General features: G+C 38.6%; 1 protein-coding gene across 1 annotated transcript in view; it reads left to right on the top strand.

The window, feature by feature from the left end:
- LOC103797077 (tubulin polyglutamylase TTLL7-like) overlaps positions 1-3,707 on the top strand; it is a gene marked incomplete at its 5' end in the record, with an annotated part of 14,009 nt that extends 10,302 nt beyond the window's left edge. The window contains 2 exons of the mRNA XM_009069272.1: positions 1,230-1,403; positions 3,587-3,707. Coding sequence (XP_009067520.1) covers positions 1,230-1,403; positions 3,587-3,707 — 295 coding nt within the window. The remainder of the gene's footprint in view (positions 1-1,229; positions 1,404-3,586) is intronic.
- Between the last annotated feature and the right edge of the window lie 18,731 nt (positions 3,708-22,438).

Below are 22,438 nucleotides of genomic sequence, written 5' to 3'. Positions count from 1 at the left end.
CAGGAACATATCATCTAGACAGAGGAGCCAGGCTAACAAATCAGTTAACAGATGATACAGCTTATCTTTTAGTCAATAATGGTCATAATTCCATCCTAATGCAGCGTAATGTAAAAACCATCTCACTAGGCAGAAGTAAGCTTGCTGGTTCTGGTTGATGTTGTTTTAAGGACAAACTTCCTACACCAGTGTTGTGAAATCTACTGCTGAGCTCTGGGGACAAGGCTAAATCATCCTGGATGTTACGTTGAAGCAAAATGCCACAAATTTTCCTCACTCTGTCAAGTGCTCCTTTTATAGACAAACTAAAAACCACAAGCTTACAAGCTATCTGTGCTACTGAATAATATTTTTGGCCAAAGAAAGAGTCTTCACAGGGACCCTGTTGCCTTTTAAAACAGGTGCAATGATTTGCAGTTTGGTCAGAATTTTGCACAAACAGGAGTGTTGTTGAGCTGTATGCAAAGAACTATTGTACTCTTCTGTGCTAAAATATACCTAGTTTATATTGGTGTGGTAGGGTTTGGTGAGGTTCTTTGGAAAGAGAAATGGCTTCTTAAGAGAAGAATAGGAATGTTTCTGTAGATGTACTTTGCAAGTTGCATTTAATTGTAAAAGACCATCCTCATGTGACCAGGTGAAAAAATAAATAGTATTTGAGTGACTAAAGTGAGAGACTCTCCTCATATGATTTTTTGGATAAGAAAGCAGAGTAGATACTAATTAAAAAAATTCCTATTTGTTTATTAGTATATGTACTTTCTTAGTTTATGTACTTAAATACTGAAAGTATTATTATTATGTTTAGACATTTAGAAATAATTTATTATGTTTTTTAGTCCTGTAATGTCACATCATAGTCACATTCAGGTGGTAGCCTGTTAAAAAGTAAGTGTTTTTTTGTTATTTCTGCTGTAAGACACATACACAATTTTGTGACTAAATGTTCATGTGCTAAATTTAAGTAATGGTTCTATAAACACTTTAGGGAACAAACCAAGTGAAAAATGGCTGTGGACATTTCCCACATGAAGATTAACTTCTTAATTTGTGTTTTGGACTCAGCATCTGCCAGCACTTGTGTTAAATAGTATAGACCTTTCCTGTAAACAGGCAAGGTCATGCTTTTTCCTCTTGTTCCTCTGTTGTTAAGTCTGATATAAAACAGTAAAGCTCTTAGATTACAATTTGTGACAGAAAACATGAATTCATGTCTTTTTCCATAACAGGAGCTCTTGGGAAACCATATTCAGTAAAAGCACAGAGTTAGTGACTCCTGAGCAACTCCAGTGCTGCCGAAGAATAGTACAGCTTTGTAAACACTGCCTGCTGGTAGTTTACAAATATTCATCAGATTCAAGAGGATCCCCAACTGGGATTAGCCATCACTGGGATGATACAAGGTATAAATTTTGATCTAAATCAATTAGAGAGTGTCCAAAGGAGAGCCACAAAGATGGTGAAGGGTCTAGAGGGGAAGCCATCTGAGGAACGGCTGAGGTCACCTGGCTTGTTCAGCCTGGAGAAGAGGAGACTGAGGAGACCTCACAGAGCTCTACAGCTTCCTCACGTGAGGAAGTGGAGGGGCAGGCACTGATCTCTTCTCTCTGGTGACCGGTGACAAGACCTAAGGGAATGGCATGAAGCTGCATTAAAGGAGTTTAGATTGGATATTAGGAAAAGGTGGTTCACCCAGAGGGTGATTCTAAATTATAAATATAAGGGATAGTATTGAAACAGGTTTCAGTCTATGTTGCTATCACAACACTTCTCTTTAAGCCTAGTTCATTCTGTATTTAAGGAAAAAAAAAGCAACCCCCCCCAACATTTCCCTTGATCTTGAGTTTCAATCATTCTAATCTCACTAGCCCACTCATGAGGTGCTACCAAAAAAAGACTTGATATACACATCTTGTATTAGACTCTTGATTGCCTGCTGCCTATTTAGCTGCAGCAAAGGCTTTCCATAGAGTGAACTGAAAATTTCCTTTCTTCCCCTTCTCAGATCCCTCAAAGTTACTGTTTCCAGATTTGCATTCCTAGAGGTATCCTAACATGTCAGATACTTGTGGCTTCACATTCCAGTGGGATGCTATAGGGGCACAGCTCCAGCCAAGGGTCAGGTAAGTGCCATCTGATTTACTGTATTGCACAGTTTTGCAAAGTTGGTTTCCAAAACCTTGAGATTGAAAGTTTTATTATTTCATCTTACAGAGCATAAATATTTTTTTCAAACCTTGCAAAACAGCATCATATAGTAAAAGAATTATTTGGCACTTACCTGATTCTCCATTGGCTGGTTTAGTTCTCCAACTGCATACAATAGGGGTTATAATATTGTCAGGTCAGGGATTACTGAAAATGCTCCAACTGTGGGAATCAACGATCTGCAGTTTAACAGTCGTAGGTGGAGAATTAAATGTCAGTTTCAAGTTACTTAGGTTCCAAATTCTGTCCATAATGGCAATTTGAATGATTAGGTATATAAACTTACAAATGCTTTGTTTATATAAAATATCTTACATATATTATTTCATAGGAGGGCTTTCAGTTAAATATTATGTGAAAAGCAAACCTTTGATATATTATCTGTTAAGCTTATTTTATGACTTAATTGCTTACTTGCTATATCTCAGACTAGTTATTTGATACACTGAACTTGTTTGTTATTGACATTTGGATCTTAAGACACTCTAACGTAATTTAAAACTAACCAGAACCTGAATTTGTTTGGTCACAGCAGAAACAGAATTATGTTAGCCACAAACCAAATCACATTCAGCATTAACATCTACTGAGCTATAGCAGAGTATGGTAAAGTCATTTGGATTTGCTAAGACTAGAAAATCTTCAGCCTTGAAGTTTTTATTGCTTTTGCTGTTAATACTGCAGAAAATTTTACATCATGACCAACCACAAACTATTCAAACTGATCAGATTACTCCAAGGTACTGCAGCTAACAGGCTTACATTTGGAAAACAGTGAAAGGGATGGTCCAAGAGAACTTTCTTGTCTCCAATTTCTGTGTTCCTTTGGATGCTGAATCCTACTGAATGGAATTACTAGGTTGTAGCATCATTTCTTCCTTTATTAGAGTAGTGATGATACCATGTCTATTTTTAGAGAATTTGAGCTGGAAACAAAGCTGAAAATCTTTTTTGTTCTCTAATAGTTTTATTTGGTTTTGCAACTTTTTATAAGCTGGTTAATGTCACTTGCAGTTTTTTCCAGTTTAAATTAAATAAATTGTACTATAATAACAGAGACCAATACTGAAGTATTAATTTTTGGTAGTAATATTACCCATGAGTTCATTGTTTACTCAATGGCTTGAAACATAAAGAACTAGAAAGATATTTGATCCTCGTACAACGTCTTGAATTTTTGCTAAGGGTTTCTCAGAGTTTAGTTTCATTTTCTGAGTTAGTTTGTGCCTTTTGCCCTCTGTGTTTTATAACTAGCATTTACTGTACCCAATTTCTCGCATATAACGATTATATGATGTGGCACATGAACAACTAATTCTTTTGCTCTTGAATGTTGCTTTGCCTGTAAACTCTGCTGTATTTTTCATATCCTTTCTAGGTATTTATTGCCAGGACCTTCACTGTTCATCCTGAAATCATCCTCATCCAAACTTAGCTGCAGTTCATCTGGAATGCCTCGCCCTAACATTTTGTTCACACACAGATACAGTCACTTGTGAAGCAGAAGGAAAGTTGCTGTTCCTTGTAAATAATGGCACTCCATTTTTTTCCTTTGTTTTTCAAATTCAAATTTGTGATGGAGCTAAATATAAGCACTGTTATATATTTCCTACCATATTATGATAAATTTAGCTGAAAACCTACTGTAAAAGCATAGCTTTTCTGGGAACATAATAAACCTTGTTAAGTTGTTTACACACACATGTGAATGTGTAGATCTCGATAGGTTTATAAGTAATTCCTTCCTACTAGAAATGTTATTTTCGCTGCAGAATATGTAAAATGGAATTATCTTGAAGATTCTATTACAGTGTTACTTTATTTTGTAAGTACAATACTTTGACTTGAAAATTATTTATTGTAAACTTTATTATTTATTGTCTCAAATGTAATTGATCCTTTAACAAGGCAGATTATTAAAAAACTAATAGTACAGTAAAACTCTTAACTGTCATTGAAAATAATCTGAGCAGTTCTTGGACATGTTTAAAATAATCCCAAAACTGTAAGCCAGACCTAAAGCAGACATATGTTTTATTTCTCCTCTGCAATGACAAGATCTGCTTACTGCTGCTATTTTTCTTAAAGGACGTGATATGGCATCTTTTAGCCAAAGTGAAGGCATAGTACAGAAACAGTAAAATATCAGTTTAGGCATTCAGTTTCTAATTGGATTCTTGTAATAAAATGGAAGTTGATGTTTGTTTCCAGATTTCCGTTCACATTACCTATATCCTGTGCCTTTAGGTTTCCTTTGGGAGCAAGCAGTCATCTTCAGCTCGCACAAGCATGCATAGTGCATAGTTTTTCTGTTTGACTGCATAAGTGGTAAAGCAGACATTTTTAGGCAATACTGCAGCTGTAATATATTATTTCAAACTAAAACTAATTGGTTTGTTGTAGTTTTTAGCATGCAGTCCAGTACCTACTGTAGAATGTATCCTTGCAACGGACAGTATTTTCTACATTGCTGACACCTTTAAATGTTGGAAATCTAATTCATTAGGAAGCTCTTATTCAGATCCAGCTTCCTGGGGCTGGCTGAAGGGCACTTAAAAAAAAAAAGAGCCAGGGCAGGAACCTAGTATTATCAGGATTTGTAGCCTGAAAACATTCAGGTTTTACTACATACAGCCATTTATGCCACTCAGCATTGTGCCATGTGAGCCTTACTCATTATAGAAATAGTTATTAAATCAGTTAGTCTAGATTTAAAAATGAATTAAGTTTTTTAACTGAGTAAAGAACAGAGTAGTTATTATTTACCAAAGACTTGTTTACTTACCAATCATTTAACCCTGAAATGTGTTTGTAAATTATCAATGTATTTCAGGTATATTTAAAAAGTAATTTGGGGGCTAATTATCCTCAGGAGCAAATATGGTAGTTGTTTTTGATATCCAGGAATTTAAGACAAGTTTAAGAGGCTTAAATGATTAGAGATTGAAGTTGTATGGAGATGATTTTTGTAAAAATATTTTAGTCATAGGATATATAAAACTGGGAATTTGGGTGAGATTTTTGATGCCTGTGCTGTAGTGCCTCAGCTCTAGAACTGCAGAATATATGATAACAAGACTATTTGTAAACAATTTAAAAACCCTCTTGAGATTAGGCAGATATAAGCAAAGTCTTTCTGATTTTTGTGGTAATACTAATTCAGTAATATAGTATGTTCCCATTAAGTGTATATCTCTTTTGGTCCATAGGGTGACTACTAAAACATACTCTGGTTATCTGTAAGACTTAATAAAAGCTGTAAATTTTCTCTTCTTGGAGAAGGCTTCCATTGTATTCTACTTTTGGATATAAGGATAAGATCAGTTTCCAGCTTAGCTTGCCAAACTTGAACAGATCTTTAAGATAGGAGGTTCACATGTCTTTTTCTTTCTTTTTTATTTAAATAAACTGTGTTATGATCTCTCTTCTGGAATGACAGTGCTGGGCCAGGTCAATCTGTACAGAATACTCTGCCAAAACAAAGAGGGCTACTAACCCTACCTCTGCAGGATGGACAGATCTAGAAAAAACACATTTAGCATGTACAAGAGTGGAGCAGATAGTGGTTTTACATCTTGCATTACTTAATATATTCATATTTCTGATAACCTTTCCTAAAGTGGTACTGTGTTCCTAGTAATGTGTGAATCAATACCTTCAATAAATGTCATGCTACACTTTGCTGCCAGCTCCTCAGAACCAGCGCGTGTGGTCTGCGGGTGAATTATGGGCTGCACCTGTAGCACAGCTCCAGGTAGCACTGTGGATGGAAGCATTTACCCCTTTCCTCTGCAAAACAGCAGTGTTTCCTTTGTGATCAGATCAGTGGTCCTGCTAAATATTAATTAGTTCTGGCCTTGTACTGCTGTGGTGCCACCTTCAGCCTCATGTCCAGCATGTCTGCTGACCCCTCTTCTTGTCCCTACCATCCAGCCTTTACCTGGAGAGCAACAAATTAATCAAGCATAGAGGTGAGGGCAACCCCCTAAACATGTTTCATAGTGCAGCAGGATCTCTGGTGTATTTCCAAGTGCTACGTGGGCTGTAATGAGGACAAGAACATAGATAAATGTTACCAGAGGTTGATCTTTACCCACTGAGGACACGAATAGAATAAGGTAGTGCATTTGGTAACAGCGTGTGATAAGCCTGTCCCGGTGGGGCGAAGCGCTGCTCGGGCACCCTGCGGAGAGCGATTACACCTCCTTATGTTTGGTTAATGAAGACAAGCCCCGAGGGAGCTCCTGCAGGAGACACTCACAGGTGAGGCCAGCGGAGGTGAGTTGGCTTTCCGCGGCTCCGGGGGGAGCGCGAACGCGCTGGGTTGGGGCTCTGTGCCTGGTGCTTGTGCTGCCCCAGAGTAAGGGCAGGATGAGCAGCTGTAGGGATGAGCTCAGAAATGGCAGTTATGAAACCTTACCAAAGGTTTCATGTGTTACTTGAGGTCCAAAGAGCAGGGAAAATAAATTTTCCAAAGCATTGCTTTGGTGAAGGGATGTTGAAGGAAATACTACTTAAAGTACCTCATAAGGACACCTGTTTGTAGACCTCAGCCTTGGGTTAGTGCCCTGTCTAGAAAGGAATGTCTTATCTGCATTATGGGAAAATCAGTCCCTAACTGTTGCTTTTCTGTACAGGAAAGTAAACAATCAGCTTTTAAAATTACATCTCTATGGTTCTAGAACACTTTCACTTTTAAATATAAACCCTTAAGTTTACAGTTTAAGAGTTCCTCTGTGTATTCAAGTGAGAATATTGAAAATATATCCAGAGGGCTCTGAACAGTCTGGGTTGGTGGGCTGAGTCCAATGGTGTGAGGTTCAACAAGGCCAAGTGTCAGGTTCCTGCACATTGGCCACAACCTCCCCCTGGTGCCACCCCTTCCAAAGCAGCACTACAGGCTGAGGGCAGAGTGCTGGAAAGGAGAGCAGCAGAAAAGGACCTCGAGGTGTCCCCTCCGGGGGGGAATGTTGAATTATTCAATGGTATATTACTTGCTAGTGCAGTATTAAATTTGAAATGGCTGCAGTTTATTGTTGAAGCTGAAGAGTGGCTTTTAATGGAGTTTACTTCTAATGGCTTAATTGGTTTTCTAAATGATATCTATGCATTTCTTGAATTTTACATGGCTAGCACTCTAAAGGAGACAAATGGAGGCACCTGTGCACCTGGATAGCTTTCCTCAGATGTGACCCTATTTTTAATTACAGTCACCTGTTGAGAGCACCTAAGAAACCATTGTTCAGTAATAAAGTGCTTTCAGGCACCTTAGAACTCTTATTTTTACCGAAGGAAATTTGAAATTGAAGAAGGCCAGTGGCATCATGGCTTGTATTGAGAATAGTGTGGCCTGGAGGACTAGGGAGGTGATAGTGCCCCTTTACTTGGCACTGGTGAGGTAGCAGCTCAAGTACTGGGTCCAGTTCTGCACCTCTCACTAGAAGAAAGATACTGAGGTGCTGGAGCATGTCCAGAGAAGGGGAGCAGAACTGGTGAAGGGTCTGGAGCACAAGTCCTGTGAGGAGAGGCTGAGGAAGTTTGGGGTGTTTAGCCTGGAGAAAAGGAGGCTCAGGGGTGACCTTATCATCATCTACAACTACCTGAAAGGAGGTTATAGCCAAGTGGGGGTTGGCCTCTTCTCCCAGGCAACTGTTGACAGGACAAGAGAAAATAGCCTAAAGCTGCAGCAGGGGAGGTTCAAGTTGGACATTAGGGAGGAATTTCTTTACAGAAAAGGTGATTAGACATGAGTATGGACTGCCCAGGGAGGTGGTGGAGTCACTGTCCCTGAAGGTGCTTAAGAAAAGACTGAATGTGGCACTTGGTACCATGGTCTAGTTGACAAAGCTGTGTTCAGAAATGGTTGGACTTGATCTCAGAGGTCTTTTCCAACCTAACTGATTCTGTGAAAAGACCAAATTGCATTGACTGTTACAACATCTAATTTAGGTGTTAGAAAGTACGAGTATTTGCAAGTTAGCTGTGCATGTGTTGTTAGAACAGCTGACTTACAGCAATTGCAATGGGAATCCATTTTCAGGAGGAAATAATTTGCTGTTAAATGGCATGCTCACTGGCAAACCTTTCATGCCAGCATTTGCTAAAAACTTGTAATTTTTTTCTGTATGTGGTAAAATTCCTATGCATTAATTGTTATTCTACATCTGTCTTCTTTGTTCTCTGCCAGCCACCTCTGTGCAGTTCTCCACGCTGTTGAAATCTCTTGTTAACATGGAAGTCTTTGTTAGTGTGTAAATACCTGTAGCACTTTAGGTCTCTTAAGGAAATGGGGGTAATTTAGCAGATACATTCTTGGTCTTTTTTAATATATCCTCATTTATAATTTTAGAACAAAAGGCAACATTTTTGCAGTAAGGGGAACTCTTCATACTGAACTCGGTAGTACTTTCCTTTCACCACAGATGTTATAGCTTCTACTATAAAATAACACAGACTGATGTGTATGGCCCCTAGTGCCCTCTGAATGGGTCAACGTGCTCTTAGCACCACAGAGCCCAGTGAAGTTTGTACCTGGCTGAAATGGTGGCTGACACGGATGCCCAGAATCTACTCAGTATGCCATGCTGGCTCAGGTGGCTGCACAGCAGTTGCTCACCCTCTGTGCTGGCCCCTGTCAGGAGTTATCAGCAACATTATGAAGGGTAGAAGAGTGTTGGGAAGTGACCCCTACCAGCCTTTCCTGCTGTGCCCTCACAAAACCACTGTCACGCAGTTTTGCTGAGCACCATCACGCAGTGTGCTGCTGTAGTGAGGTTTGGAAGCACAGGCAGTCCACTTGCTGCAAAGCACTGGCTTTGAAGGCTGAGGGTGGCAGTCATGAAGTAGATTGGAGCCCAAAAAGGGTATAAGAAGTGAAGAAATCTGGTGTGGAAAAACATTCTGGAGGTTTCATATTAAAGGTTTTCTGCGTGCTTGTCTTTGTGGAAATTATTTGCACAGTCACAGCAGAACAGACTGTTTCATTTAATGCTATATATGATTTTTAAATGAGTGGCATAGTGTCATCTGACCATCTATATTATTATACCCACAATTCCCCACAGTCCACTGTCTCTCTTGGAGCTTTTCAGAAGGACATAGATGACTTTATTTTCTAAATAGAAGCTTTCAATTTCAAGAAAAAAAAGTGTCATGCAATACTTGTATTGCAAACATCTATGTAGTGCACAGATTTCTTGACCTGACTTGGGTACCAGAAGCACTCTGGTTGTCATTGCACAGGAGGGATGGGATTCATTTACTTTGCAAAGAGAAATAGAGCTCTGAGTGACACACAAGTGGACTCAGCAATGGTGCATCTGGCACAAGAATAGACATATGAGAACTCAGTATGTGTTTCCAGGAGTATGCACCTGCGTCCCGAGCAGCCTTGTGCTCAGGCACCTCCCTGCTGAGTGCTGAATGGTCTCCAGCTCAAAACTGAAGTTGCTTTCTTGCAGCTCTGACATAGCTTGCTCTGCCAGAGACTTGTGGATCACAGACAGCTGCAGGTTCCCTTAGTTCTAGTGTTTGTTTGGTGAAATAACCAGTATGCAATATCCTATATGAAGGAATTAAATTAGTCAAACAACTAAACATTGCCAATGAGAAGTAGTGCAAATTGTCCTCTGCAGAGATATGTATGTAATGAATTAGGAGGCACCATGCAGTGCTGACATATTCTTCATAACTGACTGCATAGGTAAATAGTTGGCAACTGCAATCTCAGAGATATGTCAGGTTTGGAAGGGCTGGACTTTCTTCCACCTACCCTTTCCTGTCCAGCCCTATTAGGTGACTGCAGGTGTTATGCTGAGTCAGGTTATTGGGCATTCAGCCTCTTCCCTCCCTGTGCAGGGTTTATGCTCTTTGTGGGAGTGAGCTGGTTTTTGTGTAGGGTTTGAGCCACCTGATTTCTTTTATTCTGATTCAGAGAATGAATAAAATAGCTGCATCAAAATGGCGTAGTACTAGACAAGTATGCTGTGGGGCAGTTTAACTTTGGTCACATTGGTTTTGGTTACTTTGGTAAGTTTAATACCTTACGCAACAAGAAACAATTGAGAAAGCTTACTGGCATAGTGAAAAATTGTTTCCTCTGGAACTTAAAATAATTTCTACCAAATGGGCTCAATAGCAACTTTGCAATCTTTAATTTAGTAAAGCTGTGGGATGATTTGCCAGATTAATCAGCATGACTGCCTAACGCTGTGTGGTTGGGCTATACTTGTGATGCAGTAAACTTGGCTATATTGCATGCCAAGCATAGAGTTTGCTCTTACCACTGCAGTGGTTTCAGTGTGTGTATGTTCCTCTCCTGTCACTACCTCCTCTGGTTTTGTTTCGAAATACAGGACATTAACCAGAGGCAGCTCCCTAACTTCCTTCAGACATGACATGACTTCTGACATAGTGAGAAGCTAAATACTTTGCTCCACAGGTGTACCACTGAACATGACAGTACTGGTCACAACTGGTGAATCATGGGAATATGGGTAGCAAGAGAATTTTTTTGAAAAGCAGTGTGCAGTGCAGCAGGTTCATACTTGCCATTTTACAAGTTGTTGGTATCTTCTTGCACACATTGTTACAGCTGTCAGAGTAGTGTGTCACTGTGGTAGAGGAAGGAGTCGTAACACTTGGTAGTTTTTTTCCCTTCCTTCCTTCCACCCCCAGCCTGCTCAAGTGGAGGAAACAGTAAGCTTAGTATGTCTTATAACTTCCAAATGCTAACAAATCTGGGTTTGAGGAAAAAGCTTTAATAGCAATATGAATCATCATCATCTGATGTGAATCAGTGCTCATACTACCCAGTATACATTCTTATCTGTGTTCGAATGCAATTCTTTTTGTAGAAAACATGCTTCAGTTGCCAAAACACTATTCAATTATTATACTTTGTAACACCTCTGCTTATTATATATCTTCTTTCAAGTGCACCAATTCAGGTATTATTAATGATAGAAAACCCACTTAGGATTAGAATGCTGAAGTAATTGGATGTCTACTCTTACTTGAGAAACACCTATGTTGGGAAGAGGCTTGGCTCTCACTCAAGCTTTTACAGTGATGGGATCTATTTCACAGTAATTTTTTTCTCCTGTACAGGCTGGAACAACATGGTGAGGATAGCTTTACTGACTATTACAGTCAATTCAAGTAAATAAAATTGGTATATGCTTTTGTTTGAGTTGGCTGCAGTATAACTAGCTCTACAATTCTAGGAGGAAAATTGGATATATTTTTTTTTTGTATCAACAACAATAACAACTTCAAGTAACTCTAATATGCATATTGTCATGTCAGCATTTTTGTTATTTGGGCATTTGTATCTCACCTGAGTTGCAGTTTAGCTTGCAGAGCCTCAGCCGGAAGTATAACACTGTACTGTAATTATTTAATCAACAATAAATTGTACTTTCCTGTGTTGTGCTATTGTGTTTTATTCTTTTTCGATATAATGCCATGTCTTTCAGAGACAACTCTGCTTTCATTGCACGCCTACTGGTGAACCATCACACTTCAGTCTAGTTTAGTAATTGCAGTCTAGCAATGCTCCTTCCTTGTGTCTGTACACCTATAAAATTTAATTCCAAGTTTTGCTGTTCTGTGGGGGGAAATGCTTTCACAGGTTGATCGTGTCGATCTTGGACTACTGAGGCTTGAGATTATTTCTCATTCTGGGAACTATATGTTGTCGAAGCACCAAGGTAGTGCAGATTGCACTGTTATAGTGCCAATGCAGTGTCCTGTCTCACCTCCCATCCCCAGCAGATGTTAATAATGTCACTGGTTACACTGCACATGCAACCAGCATTTCCCATAGCAAAGATGCTGACAGCAGGGTCAGGATGTCCCTTTCCTCCCCTTACTCTAATTCCTCTTAATTTGTATTTCAGTTCTGTAAGCCTGCATGGGCAATCTTATAAGAAATAATTCTTATTTCTGAGCAGGGAGGGTTGTCTCATCCTGCAGGTTATGCTTGTTGAAAACACTGATGTAATAATCCATTTCCAATCTCAAGCCCTTCAGCACAAAGGACTAAGGTATTGTGGTACTGTAGCAGTAAAGGAATTACTTCAGCACTACTGATGATGATTTTTCTTACCTATTATTTTTACTATTTTCTTCAGAACTGATGGGAGAGATTTTTTTCCCCCAACTTAACTTTCTCTTGTTGCCAAGGTTCAGTGAGAGAACACTATAGCAATAATTTCCCCTGCTTTTTGGTACTGGTAACTTTTGGTTTTGGGAAAATTTTCTACTGGAAGTAATCAGTATTAGGCTGACAGGTTGCAAGGAAATCTGACATTGTGGTTTCTGGAAAACTATGCTTTGAATCGAGTTCAGTCAGGCTCCACTGCATTGTGATATTTCTCAGGCTGAGTAGTTGCTAATATGAGGTCTTCTTTTTGAAGCTTAGTGAATGATACTTAGTAAAAGATGCTTTCAACATCAAACCAGTAATTATCCCACACAAAAATAGAAATCAAAGGTGACCTCTTTAAATTTTCTCTTTTTTAAAAGCAGTTTGCTTTTCCTCCATTTTTTTTGAGTTGTGTGGCATCATATGAAAATAACATTTTCAGTATCTTTTATAATGCAGCATAAAATATTAGTGTTATTCAGGAGTCTGAAATGTCACTAATGCGTAACTTTAATAAACTAAATATGTCACAGATAGATTGGAGATTAACTTTTAAACCCAGTTCATGTAATCTTAGTGATATGGGAAACTTGCAGTTGTTTGGAAGAGAAGGTAGCAGATATCAGAGGTATAGAAAAGCCAAGTATTTTCTAATTACTGCTGTAGTTAAGGAGGAAAAACCCAAACTGTTCTTGGGCTTCCCCCAGAGGAGTTCTCTAGTTTGAACCAGTAATTGCAATTAAGAACATCAAGTAAAAGAATTATATAATGCTGCTCCACTTTGCTATTAAAAGCTTAAACTTTTTCTCTGTTAAAATTGAAAGGGGAGTGAGAAAAATCCAAAAAGGATTTAATTAGCTAGTAAACTTGTGCATTTATCAACTGTAAAAATGATTTGATTTCTGTAGCAGTAGGATATAAATCAACTTGGAGATTTTAAAGATCAAAGTTAAAATAATTGCAAAACCACTAATTGACTATTTATTTATTTATATTTTTAATTGAAATTTTAAAGCTCAGCATTTCAGGATATTTTTTCCCCACTTACTATGGGTTATTGGGATTTGGTGTTTAACCTTGCATTTATTCTGTAAACTATAAATTAAAAGGTGAAATAATCTGTGTGACCCTTAATGAAACCTCAGTGGTAGAAAGTTGCTCTCAGATATATCAGCTGTGTTGAGGGACTGTAACCAGCAAATTTCTGCCTTCTGTTCATGTTTGGGGTCAACTGTAACTGAAATCATTTCAGTTAAGGTGTAGTTCAGATCAGCAACAGTGTATGAACAGGTCTGACTGTGAAAGGTCATGGATGTGACAGGCTGCATCCAGCCCACCTGCAGAGAGCTCTAGCCTGAGAGAGTGTACAGAGCCTTACTTTTTCTCTTCTCCTTGGTCTCCAGGCTGTGGCAACTTCTCTCTAGAGCTGGCTCATAGGATGGCAGAAATGGAAGAGGGGTGGAGTGCTGAGCTGTATGGGGTGATCCTTCCTGGGGATCAAGAGACAATTAATAGTGTTGAGTAGAAAATTACCTTGCAGTTTGTTTGGACTGGTTTCTAGAGAGATGCAGCTGTGGGTGGTATTCCATGGAGTAAGTGAATTGACAAACTCAGGGCAGGATGAGTAGACATCACTGTGACTCTGCTCATGTTAGCAAACATTAGACCCAAACTTGTGTCAAGTGTTTGAAAAATGGAATTCTTACACATTAGAGTGCAGTTTTAAAGTGTGTTTCCTTGGGTCGTAGTTGGTTTCACAAGTGACAAATCTGTATCTGAGGGCAGAACAAAGCTAAAAATACTTGTTCTGCAATTAGTTTGTGAGACTTGCTATACTTTTCCTTCAGAGCAGCACTGTCTTCTGCCTAACTCAAAGTGATTGCACAACCCCTGTTGAGGAGCTGGCAGGCAGTATTCAAGTGAGAAACAAAGAATTACGGCTGTCTAACAAATTGCAAGAGTACCCAGAGAAAACATATGAGCAGGCAGTGTAGAAATCAAACACTTATCCACAAGGTTCATCCTCATGCTGAGCCCAGGTATCTCCTCCTTGATTTTTGCCCTGAAGTGCTCTGAAGTAGTAGCAGTCTGACACTAGGGTTGAACAGAATGTTTCTGCAGTACGTTTTCCTATCCAAGCTGTGGTCCTGTGGCTGCATCCCTGTGGAATCATTGCTGCCCCAGGAAGCATTAGAACGGGCTGCCCAGGGAAGTGGTGGAATCATCATCCCTGTAAGTATTCAAGGAAATGTAGATGTGGCATTTAAAGACATGGTTTAGTGGTGGGCTTGGCAGTGCTGTGTTAATGGTTGGACTCGATGATCATAGAGGTCTTTTCCAGCCTTGATGATTCGATGATTCTACTGTCTTCATTCTGCTGCTTTTGATATCATTTTCCATTATTACAGCTGGTCTGACATCCTTGCCCCTGAAATACACTATTCTCTTGATTTTGTTGTATGTTGTAAAGATACACATTAGGGCAGTTAGTTAAAACTGCTACTACAGTTTCTGCTCCAGAGGTGTGTTGCTGTTTATGAATTATTCAGTTTATGTTCTTACCATTCATGACTTTGGCAGAATCATTTGACTGAAGTATGGCTCCATTAATCTCTCTCTTCACTATTTATATGTAATAATTTGTTTAAAATTTCACTCATCAGGATAGCTGCATTAAGTATAACTTCTTCTAGTTACTCCTGGGGCAGAAGCTGTAGTGGGAATACTAATCAAATGGCATGGCCACAACAGTTCTCCTGCAATTACTCTGTTCTCTGTATGGATGCTGCAATTTAGCTGCACAAGTTCCCTCACAGATTTTTAGGGATGTTTTAAAGAGACTCAGAAACTCTCATCTGATTTAACTCTCTCACTACCTGGTGTGATTTCTTTGATTTACAGATTAGGTGGGTGCATCTGGATCAAGTGGGATAAGAAGCTTTTGAAATACATTAAAAGATAAGATTTTTCTAAATATCACTAAGTCCTTCAGTAGCTTCTTTTTTTTATATATACTTATGCAGAATGTGTTTATTCATTGTTCACAGGAAAAGAAGGACAAAGCTTTCAAACTGTGGTGGCTCAAATTATATGCCAAAACCATATTAATACATCTTAGTAAAAGAAAGAGGATTTAAAGATGCAGAGCATTTCATTTTGTGCCACTGAAATCCAAGATGACTGTTGAGTGTTCTCCTATGTTAATGAGGAGTGATTTTCCCCTATTTTTATGCATGTAGATTTGAAAGCTTTATTTTAGGTGCTTATTTTAAGAAGATTGTCCTTTGTTGATTAGACTTATTCACCAAAATAAATGGAGCAAAGTATTTGCCCTCCTTTAGCACCTTAAGCCTATGTGTACCCTAAGGATTAATCTCTTTAATTTAGATTATTTGCCCCAAATGAGAAATAGCCTGAAGGTTACTGGGCCCTGTATAACTACCACATAGAATTGGTTATAAACATTATTACTGCAGTTCTGTGCAGCCCAGGTGGAAAGGACAGGGTTTACTATCAAACACTTTTATGGCACAACATATGCACTACCAAACAGGCTAACACAGGGGAGACAAAATAGGACAACAGCCGAGGAAAACAAGGATATAGAGAGATCACTGGTGAGAAGGTGTCAGGTATGGCAGAATTTAAACTAGGAGGATGGTGAAGATGAGATGCAGGAGAGAACAGAAAATGGGAAGGGCTTGTCTCTCAACAAGCTAGAGCATGAAGTGATTGAATCAGTTTACTTTAATTGTCACATCCTGTTTATTCTGCCACTAGGCACAAATAACTGCACTTTCAGTGAATGCTTTACTGTTTGCTGGCCTTTGCCTTTCCTGCCTCTACTTTGAGAGTAGTAAAGTACAGCTGCCATTGCCATATGAAAGATCCAAACCAATTTATCATCATGCTTTTTAAAAATTATTCTTCCCTTTCTACATACATATTTTCGATTAATACTTTTGCTCATGTAGATAAGGTATTGATCACTTTGGTGAAGTAGCCTGTGGCATATAATACTATAAGGCTGGTGAAGGAGCTAGGACAAAAGCAGATAGCATTTTGGACCATGCTCCATTTCTTAGATGCAATAATGCTGAAAGAAGAATTAGCATTTTAATAGTATTTAAAATCAGAAGCTAAAGGTTATTTGTAAGATCAGTTTCAGAATTAGAGTTGAATAGATATTTTTTAAGGGCTGGAATTGTTGCACAGAGAAAGTTGTGTCAGTACTGCATATTCACCAAAAGAGAGCAACATAGGCACACTGTAGGTGTCTAAGGCAAGGGGCCATTTTACACTGTGAGCAGGAACATATTGTCCTCTGTTTTACAGTCTATATTTTACCTGCCTCTGAATGTGATGGATGTGGTGCAATTATTATTTAGGTTTATAGTTATTGATGATGTATGTTTTATGGATCATATTTTTGTCTTTCAGCTGTTTATGTACAATATGCTTCCTCATTCCTTACGATTACATTTAGGATACATGTTTATACATTTGCTGAAACATTGCTGCATTTTTTCCTGTTACAAACTTTTTTCAACAGCAGGCTTTGCATTCGTGAATTTTCTTTGGCTGAAATCATTAGAACGTACTTAACATTTTTAGTTTTATTAAATGCTTTGGCATGAAATCAACTATGTTTTGGATACACTTGAAAAATCCCACTTGTAGATGTAGAAATGTGCATTTTTTGGTTAGTATTAATGATTTTAACCATCCTGAGTGTGCAGATGGTTTCATTTGACGTTCAGTTTCGTTTTGCTGAATGCTTTTAGCCCCAAAGCTAATAAATGCATTCAGATGTGTCAAAATACTTATGTAGCTAAGTGTGTGGAAGTTGCTTGAAGTCTCTTTCCTAAAGTATTATGTCCATCCTAAGTTAGTAGCTGTGAATTCTTCTAGAGCAAATACCAAGAGAAGTGATCTTCAAAATAAAAGAACAAGGGATTTGTAATGCACAAGGTTTTTAAACAATATGTACTTACCTGCAGTGTCCAAAACATACCTGTCTCATTTTCCTAACTTGGATTTGGGATTGGTAATTAGCAAATTAGTTGTTTACACTGTCTATATATTAGTAAATCTTGTGGTCTTTAGCTGACATAAAGGTGCTGGGGACATGGCGTTGTGACCTTGTTAGGAGCAGTGCTAGATCCTGGGATCTTTGTAGGATGAAACAAGATCTTATTGCAGGAGGGAAGGAAAAGCGGGAGATGAGCAACAAAGTCTGTACTGTGCCAGGCTAGGAAAGGCAGTTTTCTCCTCCCTCTTTCTTGTATGCAAGAGAAAATGTATGATTTGACTTCTTTTCCCTTGTTAGTCCAGGGGTTGAAATAAACCAGATCCAGGTTTGTTTTGGCTATATTCCTGCTAAGCCAGTAGAAACTAAGGTCTGTAAACATTCCGTCACTTCCAGTGTCCCAATAATAGACATTTCATCAGTACAGTAACACTGACTGCACACAGTAGACCCATGTTTGGGAGGACATACCATGAACTGAGGTCCTTGGGTGGTGAAGGGGCCAGAGATCTGATGTGCAGCTTGTGCCAATGACCGCCCAGGACTCAGCAGCACAGACACCCTCAGGCAAGTCCTGAACTCTGCAAAAACTCTTGGAAAGATGCTGTTGTCCAAACGGCTTTACTAGGATTTGCTTACAGGGATCCAGTAAAATGTCATCTGCATGACATCTTTAGGCCTGTGGCAGGAGGGAGGGGGTCAGAGTGCAGGAAAAATGGAAATGCTGAAAAATTGCTGTAGCAAAACGATCCTTCCATCATGTTTATTAGGAATGTGGATGATGCATAGTAACAGAAATGAAACATGAGATGTATGTAAAATAGAAGTGAGTTTGAATCCAAATGTGGCCAGAGGCAAAGCAAATGATGGTATGTTTTTCATAGTTAGAAATTTCACATGAAGGTCTTGCTGGAGCCAGGAGTGTGTGTCACTGGAAACAGAATGATATTCTTCTATAGCCTGGATTTTTGAATGTATGTGCCCCTATTACTTCTGTTTGAAAATAAATAAATAGTTAATTTCGGAGCTCAGTATTCTGTGAAAGTTCCCTGCAAAGAACAACAGTGTAGCCCCAATAGATGCTCAGTGTGGGAGTGAGAGTATGTTGGGCTCTGGAGAGCTAAGCAAAGATACAGCAAGATTTGGCTGTGCCGGAGGCTTTGAGCCTGTGTTTGTTTGTTGTGGTGTGTCTGTTGGAACAAGTAATTGTTCATCTGAGACCTCTGTGCACAGAGAGTGACCCTGTGTGTGCCAGACAGTCTCTGCCCCTGAACAGTCACTCTTACATCTCTGCCAGCTGTGTATAAACATTGGATTCAACCTGTTTTTCACTCCCACTAGGAGCAATGTCTGCATAAGCTGCCCAAAGTCTAAATGTAAGGACTATATGTAAATAAGAGAAAATATATATATATATATACAGATCTACATGCATGTACAAGCATGAATTTTGCTTAAAATATTTAAACACAGATCTCTGGAAGAATAGATTGTTCAATAAAAATGTTTATTTTCTGACTGCTGGCCAAGACATCATCCTTTTTTTCAGACAAAATAAGCATTTGAAAGAAGGATAGACTAATAATCCTGGGGCTGCTGAAGCTTTCAAGCCTTAGGACTCTGGATGTTTCACATCTCAGATTGAAACAGAGCAATTTTGAAATTCCTGTTTCAAAAGTATGGGTTCTTGCAACAAAATTTTGGCTATTTTTATACAGAGTGGGGGTACACTGACTATCTGAATGAGATGTGTTCAGCATAGTTTAAAAAGCTGAATTCTGGAAGGTTGCTCTAGGACTTTATGGAACACTTTGTTTTGTAGACTGAACTTGCTTTCCTGATGTTAACTTCCAATATGTGGCAAGAGTATTCCCTCTTTCTGGATTAATGAGATTCATCATGGGTCATAAAGTCATGGTAGAGATCCCAGCTGAAAGAGGAGTGTTTGCACAAGAGACATCTAAATGAGAGACCCTCATGGATTTCTGAGCCTACATTATCACACATAGTTTCCTAGAAACTATTTTTTTGTGAAAAATGTTGACTTGATGAACTGACTGTTCTGTTCACTCACTATAGTAGTTGTCTGTGCATGTACATAATCAGTCATGAATGTTATTTTCACTATTAAACTGTGTAAACTTATCAATGTGAATTAAACTGACTTCAGTATGAATGTGAGTGGTACACAGAGACAAAACATGGCTCAGTGTTTTGTATAAAAGGTGCTTATCCTTTACTAACTAGTTATATATTCAACAAAATAGTCTGTAATGTTGTGATTGAACCATTCTTATTTAGAACAAGGTGTATAATTCTCATGACTCTTGCTGCTCTGTTCTTTGATTGGTGCAAACCTTCCACTCAGGATGCTCTGGTTAACAGAAATGACAAGAGTGAAACACTGAAACTCCCAGTCCTAGACCATAAATTCTGGGAAATTTTGGTGAAATGAGTTTGTATGGCTGAGATTGCTTTTAGGTTCCCACTCACAGAAAGTATAGGGAAAACATTGAAAAAATGAGAGGCGCTGTGTAAGTGGGATAATGTTTTTGAAGTGGTAAGTAAATGACTGTGTCTGCACTAAGACCTTCATGTGTTCAGGAAGAGCCATAACATGCACTGCACAGCTGCACAGGGGTTTCTTGCTTTAGCCTGCACCTTTGAGACTGGAGTCCTGTTGCTCCAAATTGTGATAATGTCATTACAGAAAAACAGTTAGGATTGATCCTTGAGCAGGGATTATTTTCATGGTCATCCTGTGCTCGTGTGAAGGTCAGGTTTGGGAGAGACTTTTAATACCTTTAATACACAAATTTGCATATGCCTATTTAAAAAAGCCCCTGTCTGCTCCCCCATATTTTAGACACATTTAGCAGTGGTCAGAATCTACAGTGGTGTTCCAGATATGTGATGATTTTTAGTTTGTATCTTTCTAGCTTCCATCTATTGACAACTATTTTCTGTTCATCTCTCTATGCAAAGCAGAGCCTAAAATGCTTTGTGCAGTTGGTAATGGAATTTCTGGCAAAGGTAGATTTCAGGTGCTAAGAGAGAGAAAAATTATTGGAATGGGAGAAACATCCAATTCAGCTCTTGCTGTGTTTGCTTCTGTGATTTGTTTGTGTAGCACAGTACTGTAGCTCTTACCACCTAAACAGCCCTGCATCATCTGCTCCCCTGCTGTAAGGGTGAGATGTCTCAAAGAGCACAGCAGGGGCATGAGAATTGCAGAACTTGAAGATCAGAATTGACCAATACAGAACTTACAATAATTGTTTAGAACTGTAGTATCCAACTGGTGTTGGGTGATGGCTTCAGACTTCTGCTTCTCATAATAATTTTAATGAAGCTGCAGCTTTCTGGCCTCGTGTGATGTGAATTTGGAGATTGGTCATTGTTCTGCAGTGCCCTGAGCAGCAGGATGTGGACACTGCTGCTGCACCACTGACAAGGTGTAACTGTGTCACCCAAACAAAGCCTGTGAGCAGTAGGAGGATATTGAGTATTTTTCATAAAATTATTTGGCTTTTGTTTTAGACAGAAAAGCTTCCTAAATTCAGCAGTCATTTAAAATGCTTTAAAGCATGTAACTGGAATGTAACATGAATTATCATTTCATATTTCATTGCTATTCTTTGCATGCTGTTGGTGATTCCTGGCTCTGTAAATTATAGCTAAGTTAGGCCAACCTACAAATCCTGATATCTTTGCATAATCTCTGTTGTGAACAGTAAAAGCATGTGTATTCTGCTAATCCATATTCAGATAGAAGCCTGCAGTCAGAGCGCTAAATATAACTTGTTTTTAGGCCAGGAAAAATAAGTTATAATTTTTTTCCCATGAAAACACACTTCGAAGCAACAGAAATATTGCCTATTTTCTGTGTTTTTGTTTTTAAAACTGTTTTTAAATATTCCACAGCAGACATTCTACCCACAGAAAACAGCAGGAGAGTTTTCTTACATAATAATCTGACAGATGTGTCATGGTATCTAATCCCTTAAATCTCCAAAGCCCTCTGATAGTGGATGTTTTAAAAGGCCAGATTGAACAGCATGCTGCTCTTTTATTGAGTCTTTGCCTTCAGTACCCATTCCACACTTGATCGCTTCATTTTGCTAAAGCAGAGTACGTGATAACTGGAAATCAAGAGAAAAAAATTATATCTTAGAAAACAGAATTAAAAATACCATTAAAATAATTCATGCCAAATGAAAATACCACTTAAAATCTACATTTACATCTGGATCTTCTCATTCAAATATTTTTTTTGTGTGTGCTTTCTCTGAGATTCTGTCAAGAAGTAAATCAATAATAATTACACACACAAAATGACCAGCAGACTTGCAACTGAACCATCAAGATTTTCACATTCCTTAACTATGCAACCGTGTAATCATATTACTGTAACTCTTGTACTCTTTCGTCTCAGGCCTTTCTGTGCCTTCAAGCATCATGTCCTAGTAAACCATAGGCCATTTGAACTGAGGGACTCTCTCTTCTACTTGCCTGGGTAAGCACCTGGTGTTCTTTTTAAAATAACAAAGTCATTAGAAAAGTCTTTGCCTCTTAGCTCATTTTAGCCTTTTCTTTTTCAGAGCAGTTATAGCTTTAATAATCCAAATGTCAGAGGGAACATGAATTCAGAGGATCAGGGTTTCAGTTAATCATGTTAAATAAGTTCCCCTGATAGTTAGATACAGCAGCATACAACCTTATTTCAGCTAGCAGGAGTTTTAGATAACTGAGGTTTGGGCAATCAGCATCAGAATACATGTGACTACTGCATCATTTGCCGTAAATTTGTGTTCTACATAATTTAAAAAATCATATCATGTACTGCTACATAGGTGTCAGATCTGAACTCGTACCTACATGTAAAGGAAGCAAACATTCAGAAAGAAAAACTGCTTTATTTGGGATTTTGACATTTGAAAAAGTACAATGTGGTGTTAAATGTGTAGATGAAAAATTGTGTTTTAAAATACATAAGAACACCGAGAATTTCTTTCAAAAATCTTGTTCATGTTTGTTTTGATAAAATCACAGCT

The sequence above is a fragment of the Acanthisitta chloris genome, unplaced genomic scaffold (genome assembly GCF_000695815.1).
Source record: "Acanthisitta chloris isolate BGI_N310 unplaced genomic scaffold, ASM69581v1 scaffold17362, whole genome shotgun sequence".
NCBI classification, from domain to species: Eukaryota; Metazoa; Chordata; class Aves; order Passeriformes; family Acanthisittidae; genus Acanthisitta; species Acanthisitta chloris.
This window is presented reverse-complemented; position numbering and strand designations above follow the sequence as displayed.